At 34.0% G+C, this 25,050-nt stretch overlaps 1 protein-coding gene across 1 annotated transcript in view; it reads left to right on the top strand.

The window, feature by feature from the left end:
• The window catches only part of LOC145993916 (SID1 transmembrane family member 1-like), a 373,625-nt gene that overhangs the window by 177,058 nt on the left and 171,517 nt on the right, over nucleotides 1–25,050 (top strand). The window contains exons 3-4 of the mRNA XM_083129833.1: nucleotides 23,040–23,210; nucleotides 23,478–23,625. Coding sequence (XP_082985959.1) covers nucleotides 23,040–23,210; nucleotides 23,478–23,625 — 319 coding nt within the window. The remainder of the gene's footprint in view (nucleotides 1–23,039; nucleotides 23,211–23,477; nucleotides 23,626–25,050) is intronic.

Raw genomic sequence — 25,050 nt, 5'->3', positions numbered from 1 at the left:
TAATCCATTTCCAACATGAATGTCTTTTTGAACTTCCAATGTTAAACTGCTTGCTGTTCTGCATTGTAATGCTTGTTATTCTTTATCATATTTTGAAAAGCTTAATGCACAGAATCAAGTTATGTAGAGCTAAGTCTGTGGTGGTTGTTTTGAATATTGTCAAGTTAGGGGAAACTTTGTTAGATCTGATACTTTCTGTTAAAAAAAAAAAAAAGACAAGTATTTTGGATATAAAGCTGTGGCGCATTAACAATCATTCTCAGGTTTTGAATTTTTTTGTTTGTCACTCGAAATATAAATTGTTAACAGTAGTTTTATATCACTTCGGCCTCCATCACAATAACTTATGTTAATTGGTGATTTACTATTAGTTTTAGACACTTCAGAAGATGGAAGTGAGGAAATGCCTTCAGTATGAAGGAACAGACATTATATTACCAAATTAAGTAATTTGAAAGCATTTAACTCTCCCCTTCATTACACTAATGCACATGCACTTCATGAATGTCCTGCATTACTGATTAATATAATTGTGTATGTGTGTGTTAGTATATCGAAATAATCAATACTTTACGTGTCAGTGAAGAGCTTAAACAATACATACAATAACATTACATACAGCACCCTGGAAACACATTGCTGTAAAAAGTTTTAACCGTAAATCCTGATAATCAACAGCTTCTTATGAAAAAAATACCTAGAAGTGACATCCCTCAAAGTGTGCATCGGATTAATTTCTGAAATGTTCTATAATTAACGGTCTCTGTCTGGATAACAAGAAATAGAAGAGGGTGTGATTTGAACCTTCGATCATTGATGCTTGATGAACAATAAGGATATCAGCGTCTAACAATCTGCTCTACATTAACTTACTGACAATTTGTCCTTGAAAATACGTTGAACTTTATGAAAACATCCACCTTCCTGTGTTCCAAGCACATTTTCTCGACATGTGAAAAATATTATATTTTGAGAACTGTTCAATATTATGTAGGGTATTGTAAATAAAATGTCGTATTAACTTCTCACAGATTTGCTTCTTTTTCTCAAACTTTGTGGCGATTTCCTCCAGATGGAGAAAAACTCTATTCGGTGTTTCAAACCTCTCTGATTTCAAGTCGATCAACCAGAATCGTAAAAATTTTACAAGATTCTTTATTCAATTTACTATTTCTGTTTCATTGTGTATTATAATAGCAGTTTATAATTTCTAATTTCATGGAATTTGTGAAATTTAAAAACTTTTAACCACAGAGTCCAGCTGAGGGACCAACTGAAAGTTGGCAGCTCACAACTTGCGTTGAAGTGCAATGTAGCTAAGTGTTTAATTTTAAGCCATTATTCAAACCTGGGAAGAGAGAGATAGTGAATGGTGAGCAAATCATATCTAGGGCTGACAGCATCGCTGGCCGGGTGAAATTAAATTTTCATTGGGCGTCATGTTCATCAGGATAACACCCATTGACCATCTTGGATTCGTTTTCGAATATTTCTAACCTTACTCATGGGTTTGTCCTACCATGGAAACTGTTGGTAACGAAACACGAAATTCGCATTTTAATATCTACAGTTGTTACCACTACCAATATACAAATTATTATTGGCTTTTAGAGGGGTAAATTAAAATGCCTATGTGTGCAAATGAATTCACTCTTTTTTGGGAGGTCCCTGGACTAAGGATAAGATCTACGTTAGGAATAAAGATATTAAATTAGGCACCTGGAATCTTCTGAGCCTTTACCGGCCTGGGGCATTTCAGTGTACAGTTAATGAGATAGTTAAGTATAAATTAGATGTAGTAGCTGTCCAGGAAGTTAGGTGGCCAGGAGAAGGGAATTGTAAAACTAAAAATTATACTTTTTTCTATGGTGGTACTGAAAATCATAATTTTGGAACAGGTTTTTTTCATAAATAATAGAAATATCTCGGCTCTTAAAACAATAGAATTTATTAATGATAGGATATCATATGCAGTTTTACAGGGTAGGTGGTGTAAAATTATTTAAATAAACATACATGCACCAACGGAAGATAAAGATGATAATACTAAAGATGATTTTCATACAGAGTTAGAACAGGTCTTTGATAAATTTTCTCAGTATGATATGAAAATTCTGTTAGGTGACTGTAATGCACAGATTGGCAAAGAAGAGACATTTAAACCCACAATTGGTAAAGAAAGTCTTCATGAATTAAGTAATGATAATGGTATAAGATTGATTACTTTTGCAACCTCAAAGAATTTAATTGTGAAAAGTACCACTTTTAAACATAAAGATATCCATAAATATACCTGGTCTTCTCCAGATGGTAAAACTCATAATCAGATAGATCATATTCTCATTGATAAGAGAAGGCATACTAGTATAATTGACGTTCGTACACATAGAGGTGCTAACTGTGCCAGTGACCATTATTTAGTAATTGCTAAATTAAGAGAAAGAATCTCAGTGATAAATCATAAGCAACAAAATCTAAAAGTTCTAAAATTTGATACAGGAAAGTTTACTGATGAAAGAATTAAGAAAGATTACCAAATTAAACTGTCAAATAGATTTGATGTTTTGCAGGATTTAAATGATGATGAAAATATAAATGAAACAGATGTAAATAAGAATTGGGAGCACATACGTAATGCAATAGAATCAGCAGCTAAAGAAAGTATAGGATACCATAAACCGAGAAAAAGTAAGCCATGGTTTGATAATGAATGTCATAATCTAATAGAAATAAGAAATCAGGCTAGACTTAGGTGGTTAAATAACTCTGATGATACAAATCTAAACAATTATAATAGAATAAAGCGAGAAGTTAACCTCACGTTTAGAAGTAAAAAAAGAGATTACTTGAAAAGCAAATTTAACGAAATTGAAACAAACAACAAAAATAAAAATATCAGAGATTTATATAAAGGTGTAAATGAGTTTAGAAAGGGGTGGCAACCTAAAGTAAACTTGATGAAAGATAAAGACGGTGATTTTCTAGCTGACCCAAGCGATATTCTAAATAGATGGAAGAACTACTTTAATGACCTTTTAAATGTCAATGTAGGAGATAAATCAGAAATAAATGAAGTCCACACAGCAGAACCTTTAGTTCCCGAACCTAACTTGACTGAAGTTAAAGATGCTATTAAAAGTCTAAAGAATAACAAAGCACCTGGCATTGATTTAATACCAGCTGAGTTAATTAAATATGGTGGAAATTCATTAATATGTCAAATTCATAAATTAATTTGTTTAATATGGAATAAAGAAGAAATCCCTCAACAGTGGAAAGAATCCATAATTGCTCCTGTGTTTAAAAAAGGTGATAAAATGAACTGCAATAATTACCGTGGAATTTCTCTACTCTCAACAACATATAAAATATTATCTAACATTCTTTTAACAAGACTAACCCCATATGCTAATGAAATTATAGGTGATTATCAATGGGGATTTAAACGTAACAGATCAACTACAGATCAAATTTTTCACATCAGACAGACACTTGAAAAAAAGTGGGAATATAATCAAACTGTCCATCAGCTATTCATTGATTTCAAAAAAGCATATGATTCGGTCAAAAGAGATAAATTATATAATATATTAGTATAGTTTGGAATACCTAAGAAGCTTGTTAGTATGATAAAAATATGCACCAGTGAAACAGAAAGTAAAATTCGTGTTTGTATTAATATGTCTGAGAAATTTACAATTCATGATGGGTTAAAACAAGGAGATGCATTATCTCCATTGCTCTTTAATTTTGCCTTAGAATATGCTGTAAGGATGGTAAAAGAAACTAAAGAAGGACTAAAATTAAATGGTGTGACTCAGTTGTTAGCATATGCAGATGATGTAGACTTACTGGGGGATGATGTAAATACAATTAAGAATAATGCTAAAATATTTTTCAAAACTGCTAAAGAGATAGGTTTGGAAGTTATCAAAGAGAAAACTAAATATATGCTTACAGGCCGAAACCAAGTGTTAGGTAATAATCAAAATGTAATTATTGATAACAACTCATTTGAACCAGTTTCCAAATTCAAATACTTAGGAGTAATATTAACAAATGAAAATTATATTAAAGAGGAAATAAAAAGTAGGCTTAATTCAGGAAATGCATGTTACTTCTCTCTTCATAAACTTTTGTCTTCTCGTTTAATATCTAAGAAACTAAAAGTTAAAATATCCAAAACAGTAATTTTGCCTGTAGTATTATATGGATGTGAAACTTGGTCCCTTACATTGAAAGAGGAACATAAATTGAGAGTATTTAAAAATAAGATCCTTAGGAAAATTTTTGGACCTAAAAGGGATGAGGAGACAGGTGAGTGGAGAAGGTTACATAATTTAGAACTACATAATTTGTATTCATGTCCAGATATTATTAGAATAATTAAATCAAGAAGACTTAGGTGGGCAGGCTATGTGGCACGTATGGGAGAGGAAAGAGGAGTTTACAGGATTCTTGTTGGGAAACCTGATGGTAAGAGACCTGTAGGAAGGCCAAGACGAAGATGGAGGGACAACGTTGAGATGGACCTAAGGGAAATCGGTAGGGATGGAAAAGAGTATATAGAACTTGCTCAAGATAGGGAAAGATGAAAGGCCTGTGTTGCTGCAGCCATGAACCTTCGGGTTTAAGAAGGCTAGAGAGTTAGTTAGTTAGTTAGTTAGTTATTCAAACCTGATAGTGCAAAAAAATTAATACGCTGAACTTAACTGGAAACTAGAAGTTTTATTTCTGCAGCCAGAACAAGATGAACAAAAACATTTAGTCACTTCACAGAATATATAACACATATTAAAAATTTGCGTGAACATATTTGAGTATGAGAATCTTTTAGAACAAAACATTTTAACACTTCCCCATACTCAAATATGCACTGACCCTCCGTAATTATTTTAAACATAACTGCGATACGTTGTTACATTCCTGGATTAACTTTAGTTGATATAGTTACTATTACTATAGAACACTTGAAATTGGATGCTCCTGTGTCTACTCTAACAAATGTAGACCATTTTCATTCTCCTTTTGAATTTTTGCTGGAATAGCACTAATATTAAAGAACACAAAGAAAATGCTAATAATGTTGGTACTGAACACTATGTATTTAATCAAGGTAATTTCTTACAATTATATTATGACCTACTAGATGTAAGTGATATGATTATTGAACATGATGATGCTAATATCTTTGTAGAAATTCTGGATGAATATCTGTCCAAAGTAATTGATAAAAACCTTACTAAAAGAAAAACAAACTACCATAATATTGAGGTTGCTTGGGTTACCAAGGAAACTAAATCATTGTTAAACAAAAAAAGAAGGTATTATGGTAAATATAGAAAATCAAGGAAGTTCGAATTTTTGTTTAAGTATATGGAACTTAGAAGGGCATGTAAAGAAAAAATAATTGAGGGCAAACAAAATTACAATAATAAACTACTTTTTAGCTACACCCAAGATAAAAAATTGTACTGGAGTCAAGTCAAATCAAAAGATACACAACATTTATACAATAATATTATTAATGATAATGTTATCAATGATGACATAACTGCTGCTAACACCTTTTCAAAATATTTCGAATCTAACTACAAAAATAATGGCCAGAAATTGGAATATAAGATGAAACATAGTCATACATATCCTAGAATAGATGTAAGTGATGTAATAGCTGTGATTAAGAAAATTAAACCTAGGAGTTATTTGACACTATCATTTCTTCCCAATTATCATAGGCGCCGACTCCATGGGGCTTGAGGGGGCTCGAGCCCCCCCAATGTTATCGATGTGGGGGCAGAGCCCCCAAATTATTTTGCTTAAGATAATCTAATTTATTTTTTTGCTTCTCTTGTAAAGTTTACTCTGAATTGTGCCACATGAACTTAACTTTAAATACACAATTGAAATGTTCTAGACCATCAATTTTGGGGGGTTGAGACCGCTAAACCATCAACTTTGGGAGGCTATGACCAGAGACAGCAAAACACATGACTTATTACTATATACTAAGTATATAATTATGAGTATTGTTAACATTCTTATTAAAAATAGTATCAAAAGAAGATCTGCATGAACTAGGAGAGTGGATGGGACGTTCGGGCTACAAATGGCTCTCACATGATATTCAGAACGAGATCATTAATATATTAGGGAGATCTGTTCTGTGCTCCATGGTAGCAGATATTAAAAGTCTGGAATATTTTGCTATTATGGTTGATGAAACATGTGACATATCCATCCGTGAGCAATTGACATTTTGCATTCGAACTGTAAATGAAAATTTTAATATTTTTGAGGAATTCATGGGCTTTTACGAGATTCCAAACACTGAGCCCAAAACTTAAAAAAGGGAGGGAGTGAGTCATTCATTAATTTATTTCAGTGATCAGAGCCCCCCCAATAATTGTTACAAGTCGGCGTTCCTTCCAATTATGCAATTACCCAAAACCACTCGTGACTGTTGACCATGCTGCTAGACGGAGACAGTGGTGCAACGTCCATAAAAAGTGGACAATGGAGCAGTGGAAGCATTGTAATCTAGTCGGATGAGTCATCCTTTACATTGTTTCCAACTGCTGGCCAAGTGTACGTTTGGAGAACGCCAGCACAAGTGTACGATACAGACTGTCTGTTACTGAGAGTGAAGCATGGCGGTGGTTCAGTGCTGATTTGGGCAGCCATCTCCTGGTATTCTGCTGGACCCATCATCAGCCTGCATGGACATGTCACTGCCAGGGACTACGTAACAATTTTGAGTGACCAGCTGCATCCCATGGTGCAAACTTTGTTCTCAGATGGTGATGCCATGTTTGAAGATGACAGAGCCCTTGTTCATACAGCTCACATCGTCCAGGAGTGGTTTGATGAGCAAGAAGATGAAGTGTCACATCTGCCATGGCCTCCACAATCACCAGACCTCAATATTTTTGAGCCCCTGTGGTCGGTTTTGGAGACCAAGGTGTGAGCCCACTACCCACCACCATCGTCTGTACAAAAACTTGCAGCTGCTTTGGATGAATAATGGTACAACATCCCTTTGACAACCATCCGCGACCTGTATTTGTCCATTCCACGTTGACTGCAGGTCGTTCTGCGTGCCAAAGGTGGTCCTTCTCGATATTAATAAAGGTAATGTGCATTTCTGCAGGTGTTTCCATATTTTTGTCCATCCCCTGTAGGTTGTGTTAATAAATCTGCAATCATATCATTCACTGGTTGATAAACCAAATGAAAATCTTCTTCTTGAGCAGCATTCCTAATATAATGAAGTCGTACAGGGTCAAGGATGTTAGTAATACGTTGTGTTTTATACACTTGTATTTTGAATTTTATCTTCTGCAAATATGCTGTATAAAGAAACAAACTACTAATTGAGGCAAATGTAGATTAATGTATTTTGTATGCTTATGTTGCTGAGAATTTTCAACAATTTTATGAGCACTTAATTTATCATTACAACTTGTAATTGGTACCTTAATATCAATTATCTCAGATAAATGTTCCATGAATTGTGCCTCTTTGCCTGCATTACCCAAACTATAATACTCTGCTTTGGTATTTGAATAAGCAACAGTGCATTGTTTCCTTGATTCCCAATTTATAACCAAATCTTCAAATTTTACAACTAAACCTCTGTATGATTTATGATCTATGAAATCATTAGCCCCGTCAGCATCTGTGTAGACTTTTAATTCCTATCCACCTTTTTGAAACTTGAGTCTAGAATCTAGTGTACCTGCCAAATATCTCAAAACTTGTTTTGCTGCAACCCAATGTCTTACATCATAACAATTATTGAAATGACTGAGTATACTGCAAGCAAAGGCAATATCTGGTAGTGTACAAACTTCTAGATACATGACACTACCTACCAATTGCTGATAGGGAAATTTTGTTTCACATTTATGAGCTATCTCTAATTTTACATTTAGCTCCATGTGAGTTGATACAGTTTTACAATTATTCATACCAAAACGTGCAAGTCACTGTTTAGTATACTTCTTCTTAGATAATGTCAGAGTAATCAGTTTCTTATTTTTATCAATCTCCATTCCCAGACAATGTCTTAAAGTCCCAATAGTTTAACATCAAAATTTTCTTTCAGTACACTGATCAACATTTGTTTTTTTTTGTGCATCATCACTAAATACAATACTGTCATCAATATATTATGCTACAATCATCTTATTACCATTTATACATGTTGTATACACACAAGGTTTACATTTTAATTGATTGTATTTCAATTTGATTAGCACATAATGTATTTTCAGATTCAAAGCTTGCTTGTTTTAGACCATACAATTTATTTTTGAGTAGAAATACTTCATTATCAACATGATAACCTTGTGGTTGTTCCATATAAATTGTCTCATTTAAATCACCATTCAGGAAAGCAAAACTGATATCAATATGCTCTATGCCCATAATGTATTCCACACCAATAGCAAACAAAAGTCTGGGAGTAGAGTGTTTTACAACGGGTTCAAATGTCTCTTCATAATCGATACCATATCTTTTCGTAAGGCCCCATGCTACTAATCAAGCTTTGTATCTATCTAAGTCTTCATTTACATCTGTTGCCCGACCCTGTGGCCGAGTGGTTAGCACATCGTGCTGCAACTCCAAGGGTCCCGGGTTCGAATCCTTGTCGGGCTTGGTTGTTTGTGAATGTCCATTCATCAATTTCATCATTTCATCACTCATCCCCATCTTCGCAAATTAGCCAAGAGGCACAAAACGCGAAGTAAAATAAACTAAATCAATCAATCAATTTACATCTGTTTTTACTTTATGTACCAATTTACATTTAACTACACCCTGGTGATCTGGAAGATCTACTAATTCCCAAACTTCATTCTTCAAGAGTGATTTATATTCATCATCCATCGCTCCCTTCCATTTGGAATTTTCTTTGCATGTTGTGGCATCTCCAAAGCATGCAGGTTTTTCAAAACTCATAAAAGATATGTCGGACAACTTATAATCCCCTGCCTAAACTAGTATTTTTTGTCCTAACAGGTTTACCATTTTCTTGTTCTACATTTTGAGATAAATTACCATCTACATATGAACATTCAGTAGTTTCTGAATCTGTTACCTCTTGAGTTACCTTATCACTAAGGTAAACCTGCATAATATCGAATACTTTTTGAAATCACCATAATTAACCCACGAAAATAAACAGAAATGCTTAATTTTTGGTAATATGAACTATTGGTACCTTACCTTTTGCCTTGTGATGTGTTTATCTCCCTTATTGTTAAATTCTTTGTTGTGCAGTACAAAATTAAAAACAATGCAAATTTGAAGAATCAAAAAAGCCATCCTAATATCGGATAGTGGGTAGGGTATTATTAGGAATTTAACATTATATAATAATATATATATATATATATATATATATATATATATATATATATATATATATATTATATCATATATATATTATTTATATATATATATATATATATATATATATATATATATATATATATATATATATATATATATGATTAGTACAGAAGTACAAAAAAGCATTGAATGACTTGCTATGCTTTACAGAAATCACATACAGATGTCTTCCAGTTGTCACTATCAGCACACAATTCATGTGCCCACTAAAGACAACGGGTGCAACGAATCCACTCCTTCTTCCCTGCTGTTATGCTTGTAGGCCTTGCCACAGTAGATGCAGTCACAATTGTCGGCACTGTCATCATAATCAGTAGAAACTAGTTTCAAACTAGTGTCAGATTGCTCTTGACATGTTTTGTGCTGAAATTTGGGATTGGGGAATGTGAATTTGACCAATTTTGCTTGCTCTCTTGCTCCTTTTTAATTAATTTACTTACTTTTTCCACTCTTAGTTTTATCCTCATTCCTCCTCTTCCTTGTTTTTGGTGGATTAGCAGTTTTACGTGCAGCAATTGTCTCCAACGATTGTATTAGTTCTGCTTTGTATGGACTATAAGTCACCACCACAGTTTTCCCACTTCTACACTCGAAGTTCACAGGTGTTGGCATCACAGGTGGTGGGCGAATATCATACGGAGAAACACTCGGCTTGTCGATGATGATCCACTTGGGCATGTAGCAGGAGCGGTTGAGGCCATAAAAGCAGTAACGTCAAGATCATGCCAAATGGAAGTGCCGCTAGTTGAACTGTGGCTGGAAGAATTGCCAGGGATGGAGGGTCCAGGGACCTGTTTCTCTGTTTCACATGCAATGAAGTCAGATGGACCAAATATGAGACGATCAAATGGATAAATACCGCATTTCATGAATCCATTCACAGCTGTCTCAATTGTGGCTGAACGCATGAATGCACATCCGAACAATGTTCCCACCTGATAAATTGTAACAGGCCGAAAAGGATGGGCGTCCAGCCAGTTCTCGATTTCATGGGCATAGGCTTTATTAAAGGGGGCCTGAATGCAACATCCAGAGGTTGGAGTTTGTGTGTACTATGGGGGGTAGACACACAATCGTGACTCCATTCACCCTCACAACATCAAAAACACTCAAGTTTCTCATGTGAGAATAATGGCCATCCAGGATTAACACTACAGGATCCTCACATGTTGGTTTTACAAATTTAATAAAGTGATGCAACCAGTCTGTGAATATAGGTAGCTGGTTCCATCCTGAAGGGTGGGTAGCTGCAATCGTTCCAGTGGGTGTTCCATCAAGAAGTTCTGTTTTCATGTTTATGCGCTTGAATAAAATAAGTGGAGGTACACAAAGTCCAGCAGCATTCATACACGTCACCACCGTAATAAGTGATCCTCTCTCTGGAGAAGTAAGTTTTGAAACTTCTTTCTTTCGTTTGACGCTGATTACCTTGGAACACGTTCCTTGTGCAATAGTGATCCCCATTTCATCAACGTTAAAAATTCTGTGAGGGTGAAATTTAACAGCAGCTACCTCAGGTTTCAGTAGAGTAAAGAATGCATCTACCTTTTCACGAGTAAAACTCTTCAGTCTTGCAATGGAAACAGCATGTGGACTACAAACAGCTAAATTTGGATGGCGACGCAGAAACCTCTTCAGCCATTTCTCACCTGCCATCCCTTTACATGCAGCAAAATTGTGATTGGCATTGTTCTTCACAGCAAGCTGGTATGCTAGAACATGAATATCTCACAGCTGTAGTCCGTAAAACTGTCCATCCAGTTCATTGCAGTACTTTACTAACTCATTTTCCAGGTCTGTACCAAGAGTTGGTTTTCTTTCTAAAGGAACTGTTACAAGGTCCAGAGACATTTTTGTTGGATGATTAACATAATTTTCAAGTATCGAACGCGGTACATTGAATGCTTTTGAAGCCTTCAGGAAACCCATTTCATGATTTTTAACAGCTTCCACTGCCTTCAGCATCGACTCCTTGCTCCATTGCTTTCCCTTCCACATCTGTAACAGAACAACGAAGAACCCATTGTGAAATCTGCATAATATCGGCTATCTGATATTTGGCATGCTTCCCTATCCGATATTAGGCCAAACGCGACCTCATGGGAAATATAATCGGAATAGGACTAGCATATCAACATACTCTATTATTCCATCTTTCTATGAAATATAAGTAACTTTCAATGTGAAAACCTTTGATGATGAAATGCTTCCAAAAGCTCAGAAACTGAAAATTTCAGTTTTCGTCGTTAGTGCAGGCACAGTGTGCTCAACTACATTTCCACTCACAATAGAGCAATGGCAACAATCGACGGACGTAGCACAGTGAATTGCTGCAGATGGCAGCACCCACGATCCGAGAAAGGAAGGTATCCGATATTGGGCAGTTATCCGATATTATGCAGGTTTACCTTACAATTTACTTATGATAATTCACTGACATTACTATCAACACATGAAGTATGACTTGATTTTCCTTCTGAATTCTGTATACCATCTGCAACAATTTGATGGTCATTATTTATAACTTCTGACCCATTAGATGGCAACTGCACAGTGAAAGGTAAAATTACATCAGAAGACATGTCTGTGTTGACATATTTCCCATCGACACATGATCCTGCACTATTTTCCATAAATATAACATTTTTGCTTTAATAACCTTACCAGGATTTGAAGCATCAGCTAATCTATAACCTTTTGTAAAGTCACAGTATCCAACCATACTGTATGGTTCCGACTTGCTATCCATCTTCATTCGTTGATGGTCTGGTTTCAAAACATATGCTGTACAACCAAATACATGAAGATGACTAGATTAACTTGATGTCCTGTCCACCTTTCCTTTGGAGTAGCTTCTTTAACTCTCCATCATCCACGTCCTCATTGCAGCACAAATGTCCCACGCGCAGCACTCAGTGTTGCCTCATCATTACCAACATTATTTACGTGAATTATTGGTGCAAATCGAGGTTGAATTACACTAGCACTTACTGGAAGTATACATGAACTAAAATATGTCTATTTCGGACATTTGTATCAGCTATTAAGAGAAAAGTAAAAAAAATGAAAGTGTCTCAAGCTTAGACTCTTGAAGCAAATGCACCAAAATATTATTCTAAAGTAATCATAATCAAAACTTTGCCATATAATGAAGGCACTAAAAATTAACTCACCATTAACAAAATTATGAAATATTTTCCAAAAATGTTCAATGTATTTTTCAAAAAGATTCAAATTATTATTTCAAAAAATTCAAATTATTTTTTCAAAAATTGTCAACTTATTTTTCAAAACGAATTGAAATAGTGCAACTCGTATGGGCTTAGACAGGAACTATTTGTTCGAAAAATTCTCAGTCAAAATGTTACTGATTCACAGAAACGCAATCAAATGTAGAAAACACACCTAGAAGAAACTTTCAAAATATTTTTAAAATGTTCAAGTCTCAATTTGTTTCTTTGTTTATGAGGTATACATAAAAAAAGGTGTACTAACTCAAATATAACGAGCTGAATTTCGTCACTTTTTAATATCGTTACTTTGAAAACTCCTACATTTCGTATGGCTACTGCAATGGTTTCTGCGTACAAATAATTTGCATTCCGAACAACGAACTGTGGTTTTATTTTTCTTATTTCCCCCAAATTCATGGCTGGCATGCTGTGATTTAAGATATGAAATGTTCTCGCACACAGTACTGAGTGCCGCCAAAGGGAGACCGGTCACGTCAGAGGCATGTAAGTAACTGAAAGAATCACAGAAAAGAGGCACCAATGCCTCTATGTTTTGGGGGGAGTAGTGAAGATAAGTTACCTAGTGCTTTCCTGACCATTATTCTGCTGGTAAGGAAAATAATTCAAAATTTTAAAAAAGTCGTCATAGTGCCACCGCGTGGGTTAAGGAGGGTTAATTGCAACTATAGGACAAACTTTCTTCAGGTGTTGCTTCAGGCCAATATCTCTTACTGATATTAGCATCATGAATCACGGTTATAGATGTTTCTATAATTGTTCTATTTTGTCTTTCGGTAACTCCATTTTGTTGCAAATTTTATGGAACACTTGTCTCGTGGATTATACCATGTTCACTGAAATATGCAGAAAATTTCTTGATACAGTATTCTGTACCATTATCTGATTTAAGTTTGTTGATTTTTGAATTACACTGATATTCTACAAAACTCCACATTTTTTTCAAATACTTCATGCTTAAATTTAAGAGAACATACAAAACTATTGCCAGTATAATCATCAGTAAAAGTAACAAATTATCGCACACCACCTCAAGTTGATTCAGACATTTGTCCACAAACATCAGAATGTATTAACTCTAGTTTTTGTTTATTTCTTTCTGCTATTTCCTTGGGAAAATATGTAGTTTTCTGCTTCCCCTCAGTGCAAGAAATGCATAGTTTTGGGGTGTCATTCTGAAAATACTCCATCAGCTAAATTATCTCTCAAGGATATCATTCCTCTTAGACTCAAATTACCTCAATGTTTATACCATACATCATCTGAAGCATTAACTGACAACATAGCTACTATCTCTTTACAATTTTCAAGATAATTTGCAGTAGGATTGTTTATATTCATCATGGATAAATTTTCAGCCTGGTCTAACTTATAATTACCACCTACCTTTGTTGCTGTTGGAATACCCTTAATCTCAATATAAGATACATTGTAACCACTGCACCTTTTGTTATCAGAAAGCATAACATAACCTTTTTCAGTAACAGACTGCAAATTAGCTGTAATATCTGGAACATACATCACTTCGGAAATTAACTTCTGCACATTATGTTTGAGATTTACTTTCACATCACCAATTTCATTACTTATCACCTTTGATTATTTGCAATGGAAATTTCAGATGACTTAGAATTTGAATAATTAATAAACCAATCTTTACGTTTACTCATATGTGAAGTACACCCTAAATCTAGTAACCAGTCAACATTTCTAAACATTTTGCTGGCAAAAGCACTGTGGGTAGTCAATAACAATGAATCATTGTGTTGTGAAGAACTTGGTCCTTGTTTCGTAACTGTAGCAGGTTTCTTGATCCTCTTCTTAGACGTCTGAATTTGAGGACATCTTGGCTATATGTGGTTTTCCTTCTTGTAATGGTGGCAAATAGACACAAATGGACTCTTCTTATTATCTGAAGCAAAATATGCAGAATCCTTGGAAACATTTTCACTTCATCGAAAATCACCCTGCATGAGCCATGACTTCACAAACTAACTTGTAAGTTTCGTCTGAGTTCCTTCAATACCCATTACCAAAGGATTAAAATCTACAAGAAATCCAATCAATATAATTTTGGCGATTTCTTCATCATCAATAGTGCATCCCACATCCACTAACTCTTGTTTCAATTAGATGATTTCACACAGGTAAAAGTCCATTGAAGGAAAGTCTTCATAATGCACTCTGGCCAGTCTTCTTTTAATTGCTAAGCACCTACTTATACCTTCATTTTTAGAAGCTGCCTTTAAATTATCCCATGTTGACTTTGCACTTTCAACATTTCTAGCATGTGGGTAGCAAGAAGAATGCAGGCACAAACAAGTCTTAGCATATGCTTTCTCATATGGTCTCGCACTGGGTTCACTGGAGTAGTACTCTCGATGCAGTCCTATAAACCACAATTGATCGAAGTTAATTTGATTAAGAACTTCCACGTGGTGTAATTCTTAACACCTTCCAGTGAGGATAAAGTATCGGCTGATATCAGTAGATGAATTCGAACTGATAGTTTCTGATACTGATACCACTGCTACAGGCCAATACTGATAAATCAGCATGAGTATCAGCTCAGCCCTAATTTAAACCCATTCAATCCAATTGAAATTTGAATTGGAACCAATAGACATTTACAGCTGGTAAAAAAGACAAAACCATGTTAAGCCTTAACCAGGCGTGCCTCTTTCATTACTTTAAGTAGGCAAATGGGGTTAAATTAGACCCCCAAATATAATTTTTTTTTTGTAATCAAGTGAGATACATATGTACTAATATAAATTATATGGGATTAAACTGACTATTTTGAAGAACTTAAACTAGTATTATTTAAATATAAAATGGGTAGCAATTAATTTTAAAAAAATAATACAGCAAACATTGCATTTTCACCATTACATAACATTTTCATGCAATAGTTGAATCAAATGATTATAATAAGGAAATTGTGGAATGAGAAATATAAACACGATTTTTTTGTTGAGCATACACTTCAAATATTTGTGTAAATGTAGCAATATCCAATTTTTTAAAAATAAATACATGTCTTTTTAGAACATTTTCCCTTGAAAAAAATGAGGTTCCAATATACATATACAAATGTTCACAATCTCTTTAGTTTTACTTAAATATCTAAGTGGAAACATTGTATTATTATTCGAGATCATATATTATGTCACATAATCTTGTTTTTATTTCTTAACTTCATCTTCTTCAGTCAATTTGGCAACTCTTAACCTTAAGTGTAATTTCTATGCAGGTATTGGTACTTTGCACAATGAATCTCACAGAAGTGGTGCTAGCTCCATAAAAAGTGATAAGTCTCGATAGCAGATTTGGCATTTTTTGCAGTTGCTCAGGTTCTAGGAAGAAGTAAAACAATGTTCATACTTCTTGTGTGAACATTCAAAATAACTTTTTTCCATAAAGTTATTTAGTCTTTTCCCAGGATATAAATTCCATTTTCTTCTGGGATATCATTCTCTTCTTCATGATTTTTCTTAGAATTAGTATCATGTTCAGATGCAGTTACATGATCATCTATATCATGATCTGATTTTGGAGCCAATTCTTCATCTTGAAACGCTTCAGGTGAGCTATTTTCATCCTGGTTCGAAACTTCCTTTAACAGCCGCCATATACACCCCTTCTGTTTTTCATACTCCAAGCTATTGAATAGTTTCTTAGAAAAATGAAACATCCACTTTGAAAGAAGGTAACACAACACTGAACAAGTGAAAATGGCTAAAATATTTCAGCCAGAAAACAGAGTAAGCAAAAGTTTTAAAAAACTAAAAGAAAAACAAAAAAAATACATACATTACCAGGCATGTGTGGGTAAATTTGACCCCAGCAACTTTAGAACAGGTTTATGTTTGTTGCTGTTACATACACAATGCAGGAAGTGACCTGGACAGTTAAAACAGACTGTTTTAGGAAGGTACTAGATAACACAGCAGTGTGCAAGACCGGATTTATCTCTTTGCCAGCCCTAGGCCAAACAAACTCTGCTGCCCCCATAATGTTTTTCAAAAATGAAAAAATCATTATTTTCTGTATTATTATTACTGCTATTAACAGCCTGAAGTATTAATTAAATGATAGTTACTTACAAAAATTGTAACAAAGTTATATGACATAAATTATATAAATTACATTTTAACAGTTACCTTGTATTTCAGAGAAGACTTTTATTTTTACTTGATTTAAATGATAGGTACATACCATCATACAAAATATGTAACAAAGTGAAAATGACAAAAAATTATATAAATTACATTTTAACATTTGCCTTCTATTTCAGAGAAGACCTTCTTCCTAGCTTTACAATGAGCAAAGTCATCTATCAGAGCATTAAAGTCCATTTTCTGCATCACCCTTCCTTCAATGTTTGGGAGTGCCAATGCTGAAAGCCGTTCCTTACCAATCGATGACCTCAGATAAGTCTTTACATGGCCCAAAGTTGAGAAAGAGCATTCTCCTGAGCAGTTGGTGGCCGATGTACTTAGTGCCATTCGAAAGACTATATCCACATTTGGATATCCTTCCACATAATCCTCTTCACAAAGAAGTTGACATAGACATGACAAACTTTCTGCCTTCTCGTCATCCGCCATTAGAAGTTGTAGATGAGATTTCAGATGCAAACATTCATTGTGCAAGGTGAAGTCAAGATCATCTTTATACATCTTCTCTGCAGCTGCTGAAACTGAAGTTATGTCTGAAGTAACCAGAGGTTCTAAGAAGCCACATTTATCATGATGTTCCTTGTAGCAAGCACTACGTTGTTTAAGAGAGAAACACAGACAGTCCAGGTTTACATTAAATGTATTGATTTTGAGATTTTCTGATCCAGCCTTCGGTGCTGCCCTTTCTGTAACGCTATCACCAGGCAATAGTGGATATTTTTCCCTTCTCCTTTCATAGAATGCATACTTCTGATGTTCAGATATACACTTAGCCAATTCTTAAACCGAAAGAAGTCTTCTTTCAAAAGCATTAAGAAATCTGACAGTGAACTACACAAGTCACATTCTTGTCCTACATCAATATTTGCAAAATAAAGTCTAGCATTCACTGCTTGAAATCTTTTTACGCTAATTCCGCAAAGAACTGTCATAAATACTATTTCCAAAGTAATGAGATTCTTCGTTAATGATCGGCCTCATTTCGTTTTGGCACTAGTGCATTTTGTCATTGGAAATTACTTCTAAAGATTGAATAACTCCTGGCCAATCATCTTGCAAAGTGTGACATGCATCATGATGGGCAGACCATTGTGTTTTGCTCAGACTCTGGAGTTTCAGTATGCAGTCTTGACTAACAATTTTCCATTGGTGCGTAGAAGCCGTGAAAAAGTTATACAGTTCTTGGAACAGTCTAAAGCAAGATATCGCATTTGTGCAACTCTCAGCAGCACATGAACCCACAAGATTAAGATAATGTGCAGCACATGGACAAAGTTGAGCTTTGTCAGCTTGAACTCCCAAGTATGGTCCAGACATGTTTGAAGCATTGTCAAATGACTGCCCTCTACAATTGGAAATATCTATGTCATATTTCTTCAAAATATTCAAAATTGCATTTACGATATCTTCTGATTGATGTCTCACATTGGGTAAGAAGCAAATAAAATGTTCAACTGAAATTCCGTTAGTATTCACATAATGTATTATAATTTAAGCATGTCTACATGAGATATATCAGGTGTGGAATCAACAATAATACCTAAATATTTGGCTTGTTTCAACTCTTTCTTAATTTCTTTAAGAGCATGATCACTCATTAAAGTAATTAGTTCCTCATATATCATTTTAGAAAGATGCGATGTTTTCCCAGAATCCACATTACTATATGTCCTCAGGTGTTGTGCAATAGTCAGGTCGAATTCAGAAAGATACTCAAGAGAACCGAGAAAATTACCATTGTTAGGACTTCCTATGTGCTCGTCTGTCCCTCGGAAACTTAGTCCCTTCAGTGCTAAAAACTTGACTGTCGCAACAATCCATTTTAAAATATTCTTCCAATAGTTGCATTTCTCTTCTAACTGCTCCACCAGATGAGAGTCTACCTGTTATTTTGAATTCCCTCTCATCTTAAGGTTCGTTACACTTGTTTTGTGTTGAGTTGAATTTTCATGTTGCTGCATCCTTTTTGAGGCATTTTTCAATCATTAAACCCAGAAGTAAAAGATATTTCCGTTTTCAGTCACCAAACAACAAACATGGAATGCAGAAAACACAGCCCTTGGATTCTGAATAAACCAACCAATGTCTCATTTGTTTTTCGTCATTAGTCAAATTTCAGCTAAAGATATGTTTAGAAAGGTACCTATCTTTATCAGTGTATGCCCTCTTAGATTTACTGGTTTTTGACACTGGATTTTCAGATCACTTTGCATAGTCTTTCTCACATTCAACACCATTTTACACAAAGCAATAGCAATGTTAAACAAATAAATGATTATACCACCAAAAGAGTTTTTAATGATGAAAATACAACTTACTTCAATCACTTACTCAGCAATGAAGATTGGAAACATATATATGAGTGTAGCACAGTAAATGATGCTTTGGACAAATTTCATTGCATATTTTCTTACTATTTTGATGTAGCCTTCTCAAAGAAGGAAGTTAAAGGGGCAACACAGAAAGAGAAACCTTGGATCACAAAAGGAGTAAAGATAGCTTGTGATAGAATAAGATTCCTATACAGGGCTAGGAAAAGCACAGCTGTAACAATTGATTTTGAAGAATACTTCAAGAAATACAAGTCAACATATAAACATGTGTTACAAGCTGCAAGGAAAGGGCATAATAGGAAACTAATTTCAGATTCTTCAAATAAATCCAGAGCAATGTGAGGCATAATAATGAAAATAAATTGCAGGGAAATTGCAAAAAAACTAGTAAATATTACACTTTATCAAAATGACATAAACGTAAGCGATCCTTTGGTAGTGGCAAATTTGTTAATAAATACCTAATCAATGTACATAAGGATAAAGTCAAAACCAATCAAAACTCTGGTAAGGTTAAAATGAATACACATAGTGCATCAATGTTTCTACGCACAGTCTCTGTTGAGGAACTGACAGACATCATCTTAAAAATGAAGAGCAAATGGTCAACTGGCTTGGATGAAATTCCATCCTCAATTATAAAGAAATGTCACACCCATATCCTACACCCATTATGTTATCTAGTGAACTTATCCTTTGATACTGGTGTGTTCCCAGATAAACTAAAACAAGCAAAAATCAAACATGTGTATATAAAAGGGGATAAGCGTAGTGTAGATAATTACAGGCCCATAGCTCTGCTTTCACCCTTCTCAAAAATCATGGAAATTGCAATGAATAAACAAATTACAACTTTCTTAAATAAAAACAACATAATATCTAAATCACAACATGGTTTCCGTAAAGGCAAATCAACAACTACAGCAATATTTGAATACATCGAACATGTCAGACAACTCCTGGACATTAGGGAACAGTGTGTAGGTCTCTTTTTATCAAAAGCTTTCGACACAGTATCGCATGACTAACTTCTGAAAAAATTAAATCACTATGGAATAAGGGGTATTGTAAACACCTGGTTTAGATCTTACCTGCAAAATTGCAGTCAAGCTGTAGAGATCTTACATGTAGAAGGGACAAATACCAATGCTTCTTCCCATATCTCTAGGCTAGAAGAAGTGACATGTGGTGTTCCTCAAGGCTCTATTCTAGGGCCAGTACTATTTACCATATACATAAATGACCTGCCTTCAAACTTACTCTCAGTTAAAACTACCTTATATGCAGATGACATGAGCATTTTGCTAACTGGCAAAAATTAACAAATTCCAAATTCAAATATGAAAAACACCTCAAACGAACTCTGCAAATGGTTCCCCACAAATAAGTTGACGATAAATAAAAACAAAACTTTAGCAATAGAATTCTATCATTCAAGAAATAAGAACAATGAAGAACCAGTAATAAAAATAGAAAATGAACATGTCAAATATACAAATTCCATAAAATTCCTGGGTATTTGGATACAGGGAAATCTCAACTGAGATATATATATAGAGCAACTAGAAGGGAAATTAAGCAAAACGGTATATGGTATACAAACCTTAAGAACCATGATAAACAGGTAGACAATAAGAACAACATATTTCAGTCTTGTCCAGTCACAAGTAACAACTACGGAATTGTATTTTGGGGGAATGCTAGAAACAGTGCAAAAATTTTTATTTTGTAGAAGAGAGTAGTACGAATTATGGCAGGAAAGAAAATAAATGAACCATGTAGGAAAACTTTAAGGGATCTTGGCATTCTACCATTACCTTGCCTATATATATTAACTTTACTGTGCTATGTAAAACAAGATATGTCTAGTTTCTCCAAACGTATCAAGGAAGTACATCAATACAACACAAGAAAAAATCACAATGTGGTTATAGAAACTCATAATACCACTCTCCTTGCAAAAGGTCCTAAATCCATAGGTATCCATCCACCTGTATAATAAATTACCTGAACACATGCAAAAAATGGAATCAAGTACCCAATTTAAGAGGGAATTAACAAAATTCTTATTACAACATTGTTTTTATTCAATAAATGAATTTCTAAATTTGTAAATATTAAATTACATAAGTTGTCAACAAAGAGAGTTTGATTGTTCAGAAAATGGAAGTATACTATTTATATTATCATGTATTCACTATATGCTATTATTGTGCCTAAATGATCATTAATCGGTTCTGTATATATATTGCGTTCTTCCATGTTTTATATGTTACATATTTACATTTACATTTTATTTTTACACTAAAAAATTTCTTCGCTTATTATTGTGCTCGCCTTAAATATTGTATGTAATTTCACTCCAATAGTGTATTCTTCTTTTATTTGGATTTCCTTCATGTACAAGTTCTTCAAATCATTGCTGTAATTCTTGTCTATAATTGTATTAATATTTTATTAGTGTATTTTGATTTCCTTCATGTAGTAATTCTTAAAATCATTACTGAAATCTTGTCTAAAATTCTATTAATATTTTATTACTGTATGTATTGTTATATGACAATTTCCATATCAATGGACATGGATCAACGGAAATAAAGAATATGAATGAATATGAATGACATTTTAAACTTGCCCCAAACACACGTCGGACACTGACACACGCGAGATGCGACGCACCACCTACTTCTTGAATAATATTCTAGAGCAACTAACAATAGAATAGTACAATGAGAAACCCCTTTAATAATGCTTGTGCCGACAGTTTAATTCTCAATCATTCAACGCGAATCACACTTTTGATATGCGGCCAATAACAAGTAACAAGGAATGGCATTCCTGGAATGCAGCCAAGCCAGTGTTGTCTTTCAAAAGCAAGTGGCAGGCTCCACGTTCTTGCCACAATCACTGACACAGCTCAGCACAATACTGTACATTCGAAATAACAATGTCGGAAATTAAAGCAACAAATTAGTAAATAGTTCCGAGCTCTGCTAGCCTATCTCTCCTAAGAAATATTCTTTGTTAACTAATATTTACAATACAACTACAGTAAGTTATTCCATTCATGTGTCCGAAGAAAAAAAGAGGCAATTTGAGAATTAGGTATTCCTTATAAATTTAAAACACACAATGAGGCTTTTGGGAAATCTGGGACTGGCAGTGTGGCCAACTAACAATTGCCTCAGAGTCAAATTTACCCCTGCATGCCTACTTAAGGGTTAATTAATGTAAAGTGCTATTTTTGTTAAACATTTCATTTTGACCCCTGGGCTACATAGTCGATCTCCAAGGGCCTACCTAACCGATGGGACAGTGGTTATTTTGTTGCCTTTTACTCAAGAGCCATGGGTTTGATACCCAGTACAGTCAGAGTGCTGAGGTTCCAACTTTAAACTGTAGGCCAGTCCTCATTAGTCTCTCCGTACATGAAAGAAAACTCAAATGAATGAAGTTAATCTCCAATCACTTTTGTTATAGTAGTGTTTATTGTAGCATGTAGCACTTTATTTCTGTTATCTCTCTTTGTTGCTCGATTGGTTATTTTATATTTTTTATACATCTTGAGTTAATTACAATGGCGAAAAATTATGATGAACTGATGAAATAAATGGCAGACATTCACAACGATCCACCTATGTCTCACCCAGGGTTTGAATATGGAACTGACTTCAGAACATATTAAAATTCCCACTTTACCACAAAAGCTGGCAAGGTCAGTTATCACAGGATCTCTCACAGCTACATTTTCAAATAGTTATCTATAACTGAACTAGCAACATAATGAATGAATGAATGTAATGTAATGAAAATTGTGTATCAAAATTGTAAATAAAATGTATTTTTTCTCGTTTCAGTGATGAGTACCATTACGCAGAGAGAACCTTGTGTCCTGTTAGCAAATATGATTCACGGTCCTTGCTTGGTATGCCATGTTATGAGGATTTGGTAGTCAGTGTTTCAACCTCCAGTCCTGTCAATGTGGAATTCTCTTTGTTTGTAAAAGTAGTGGAAGACTTCTATATAAGGTATTTGAAGTGAAAATTCATATTCTGTTAAGTTCAGGGTGATTCTCTTGTTAGAAAGCTCAAATATTCCTCAGTGATTTTTAATTTTTAAATTTAAGTTTGGTTATCAGCTAACACATCATAACAATACACTCATACCTTCACCTTCTTCTGACAAGTCCATTATGGTTCACGCCTTCACTTAAGAATCACCTTGTAATATATTTTGTTGATCTCATTAAAATTATATGGATAAGTATTAACCTGTGGTTTCTTTATCTTTTTCAGTTTTGGTGACAGTAACAGGACAATTTCTTTAACCCCATCCCAGCCTCATTATTATGGATTTAAGTTCCCGGATGGCACAAACTCAGCTTTACTGACAGTTAATTCAGATGATAATTTATGCATGACTATATCTATACAGAATATCATTGTAAGTTTAGTCTATAATAGAAATATAGTTAAATTGCAACTTTGTTGTGTCACATTTATTTTGAAATGCAAATCAGAATGTCCTTATCTGAAATTTTTACATTTTTTAAAAGTCATTGGTGGATAATTGTTTTGTATTTAGGATTTTATAACTTGGAGAAATGTCGCAGGTTTATATGTAGGTATTACGTTGGTTCTCATTTAATTTTTTTGGTTAATCATACAATTATTTTACAGCACTTTGTATTGAATATGTTTATTCTAAAATTATAATAAATAATCAAGTTTTTTTAGAAATAATGGCTCATTGGTCATAAGATAAAAATCCAAATAACAATAGAAAATATTGCTTGTTTCTACTGTTTTTATTTACCATACTGTGTCCACTGTTTTTAGTAGCTGAACTGTACTGCTAATATTATCTTCTGTTTCTGGTAGTCCAACGGTGCTTCCCATCTTGTAGCTGAACTGTACTCTTAATATTTTCAATAACATAATTGTACAACTAATATCTTTTATTGTGTTCAGTATATTGCTTTGTGAAAACAGTACTCTTATCAGTAATGAAAAAGAAAATCTTGTCTATACAAATGGAAATGCAATGTAGAAATCACGTAAACAACTAAAATAAATGTATGTAATTTGCTACTTAGGAATGCTTTCACACAACAAAAAACTCAAATATATTGAACACATCGTTAAATGTGTAGCTTCTTTGTAGTTAACGTACTTGTAGAAAAATTGAAAAACCTACTGTTTTTGACATACACTGATATGTTGTTCTTCCTATATTCACACAGAAACAGATAAAAATTAGGAAAGACCTGACCATGTCACATGCTGGTGACTATGTTGATCAAAAGATTTCTCCCTTCGGCAATTGCATTACACAGACATAATAGTAACCATGATAAAAATTGATATGATCACATATTCAAACTACTAGCTGCTTTAAGATTAAGTTATTTCTTTAGAAAGAGTTACGTTAATTTATTCATTAAGATATATCTGGCTTCAATAGTATACATTAGAAAAAAACAGTAGAAATTCAGTTCATGTACTGTTTTTCCAAAGTACTTCTAAATCACTGGAAGTGTGGTGTCAAGAATTAAACTATCTATTCCTGGAGTCAATAAATGATTTGAAAACATATTGTAACAAGTATTATCCATTACTTTTAATATTGTTTATTAAGTACAGTAGACCCACTGATGTATAGTGGCTGTATAGATCAACAATTTTTTTAGTACATTTCTCAGTACATAGTAGAAAGCAGTTGAAAACAGTAAAATTTGTCTGCCGTAAACAGTAGAAATTTCCAACAGGGTAATTATTTTTTTTTTAAGTTAGAGGACGTCAACATCTAAAGAACTGTAAAGTTCATTTTCTGCTTCTTATTTACTCATTCATGTATCAACAGTGACAT

This window comes from Lepisma saccharinum, chromosome 10, assembly GCF_977018435.1.
Source record: "Lepisma saccharinum chromosome 10, izLepSacc3.1, whole genome shotgun sequence".
In the NCBI taxonomy this organism is placed as follows: domain Eukaryota; kingdom Metazoa; phylum Arthropoda; class Insecta; order Zygentoma; family Lepismatidae; genus Lepisma; species Lepisma saccharinum.
Note: the sequence above shows the minus strand (reverse complement) of the source record. Positions and strands in the feature narration are given on the sequence as shown.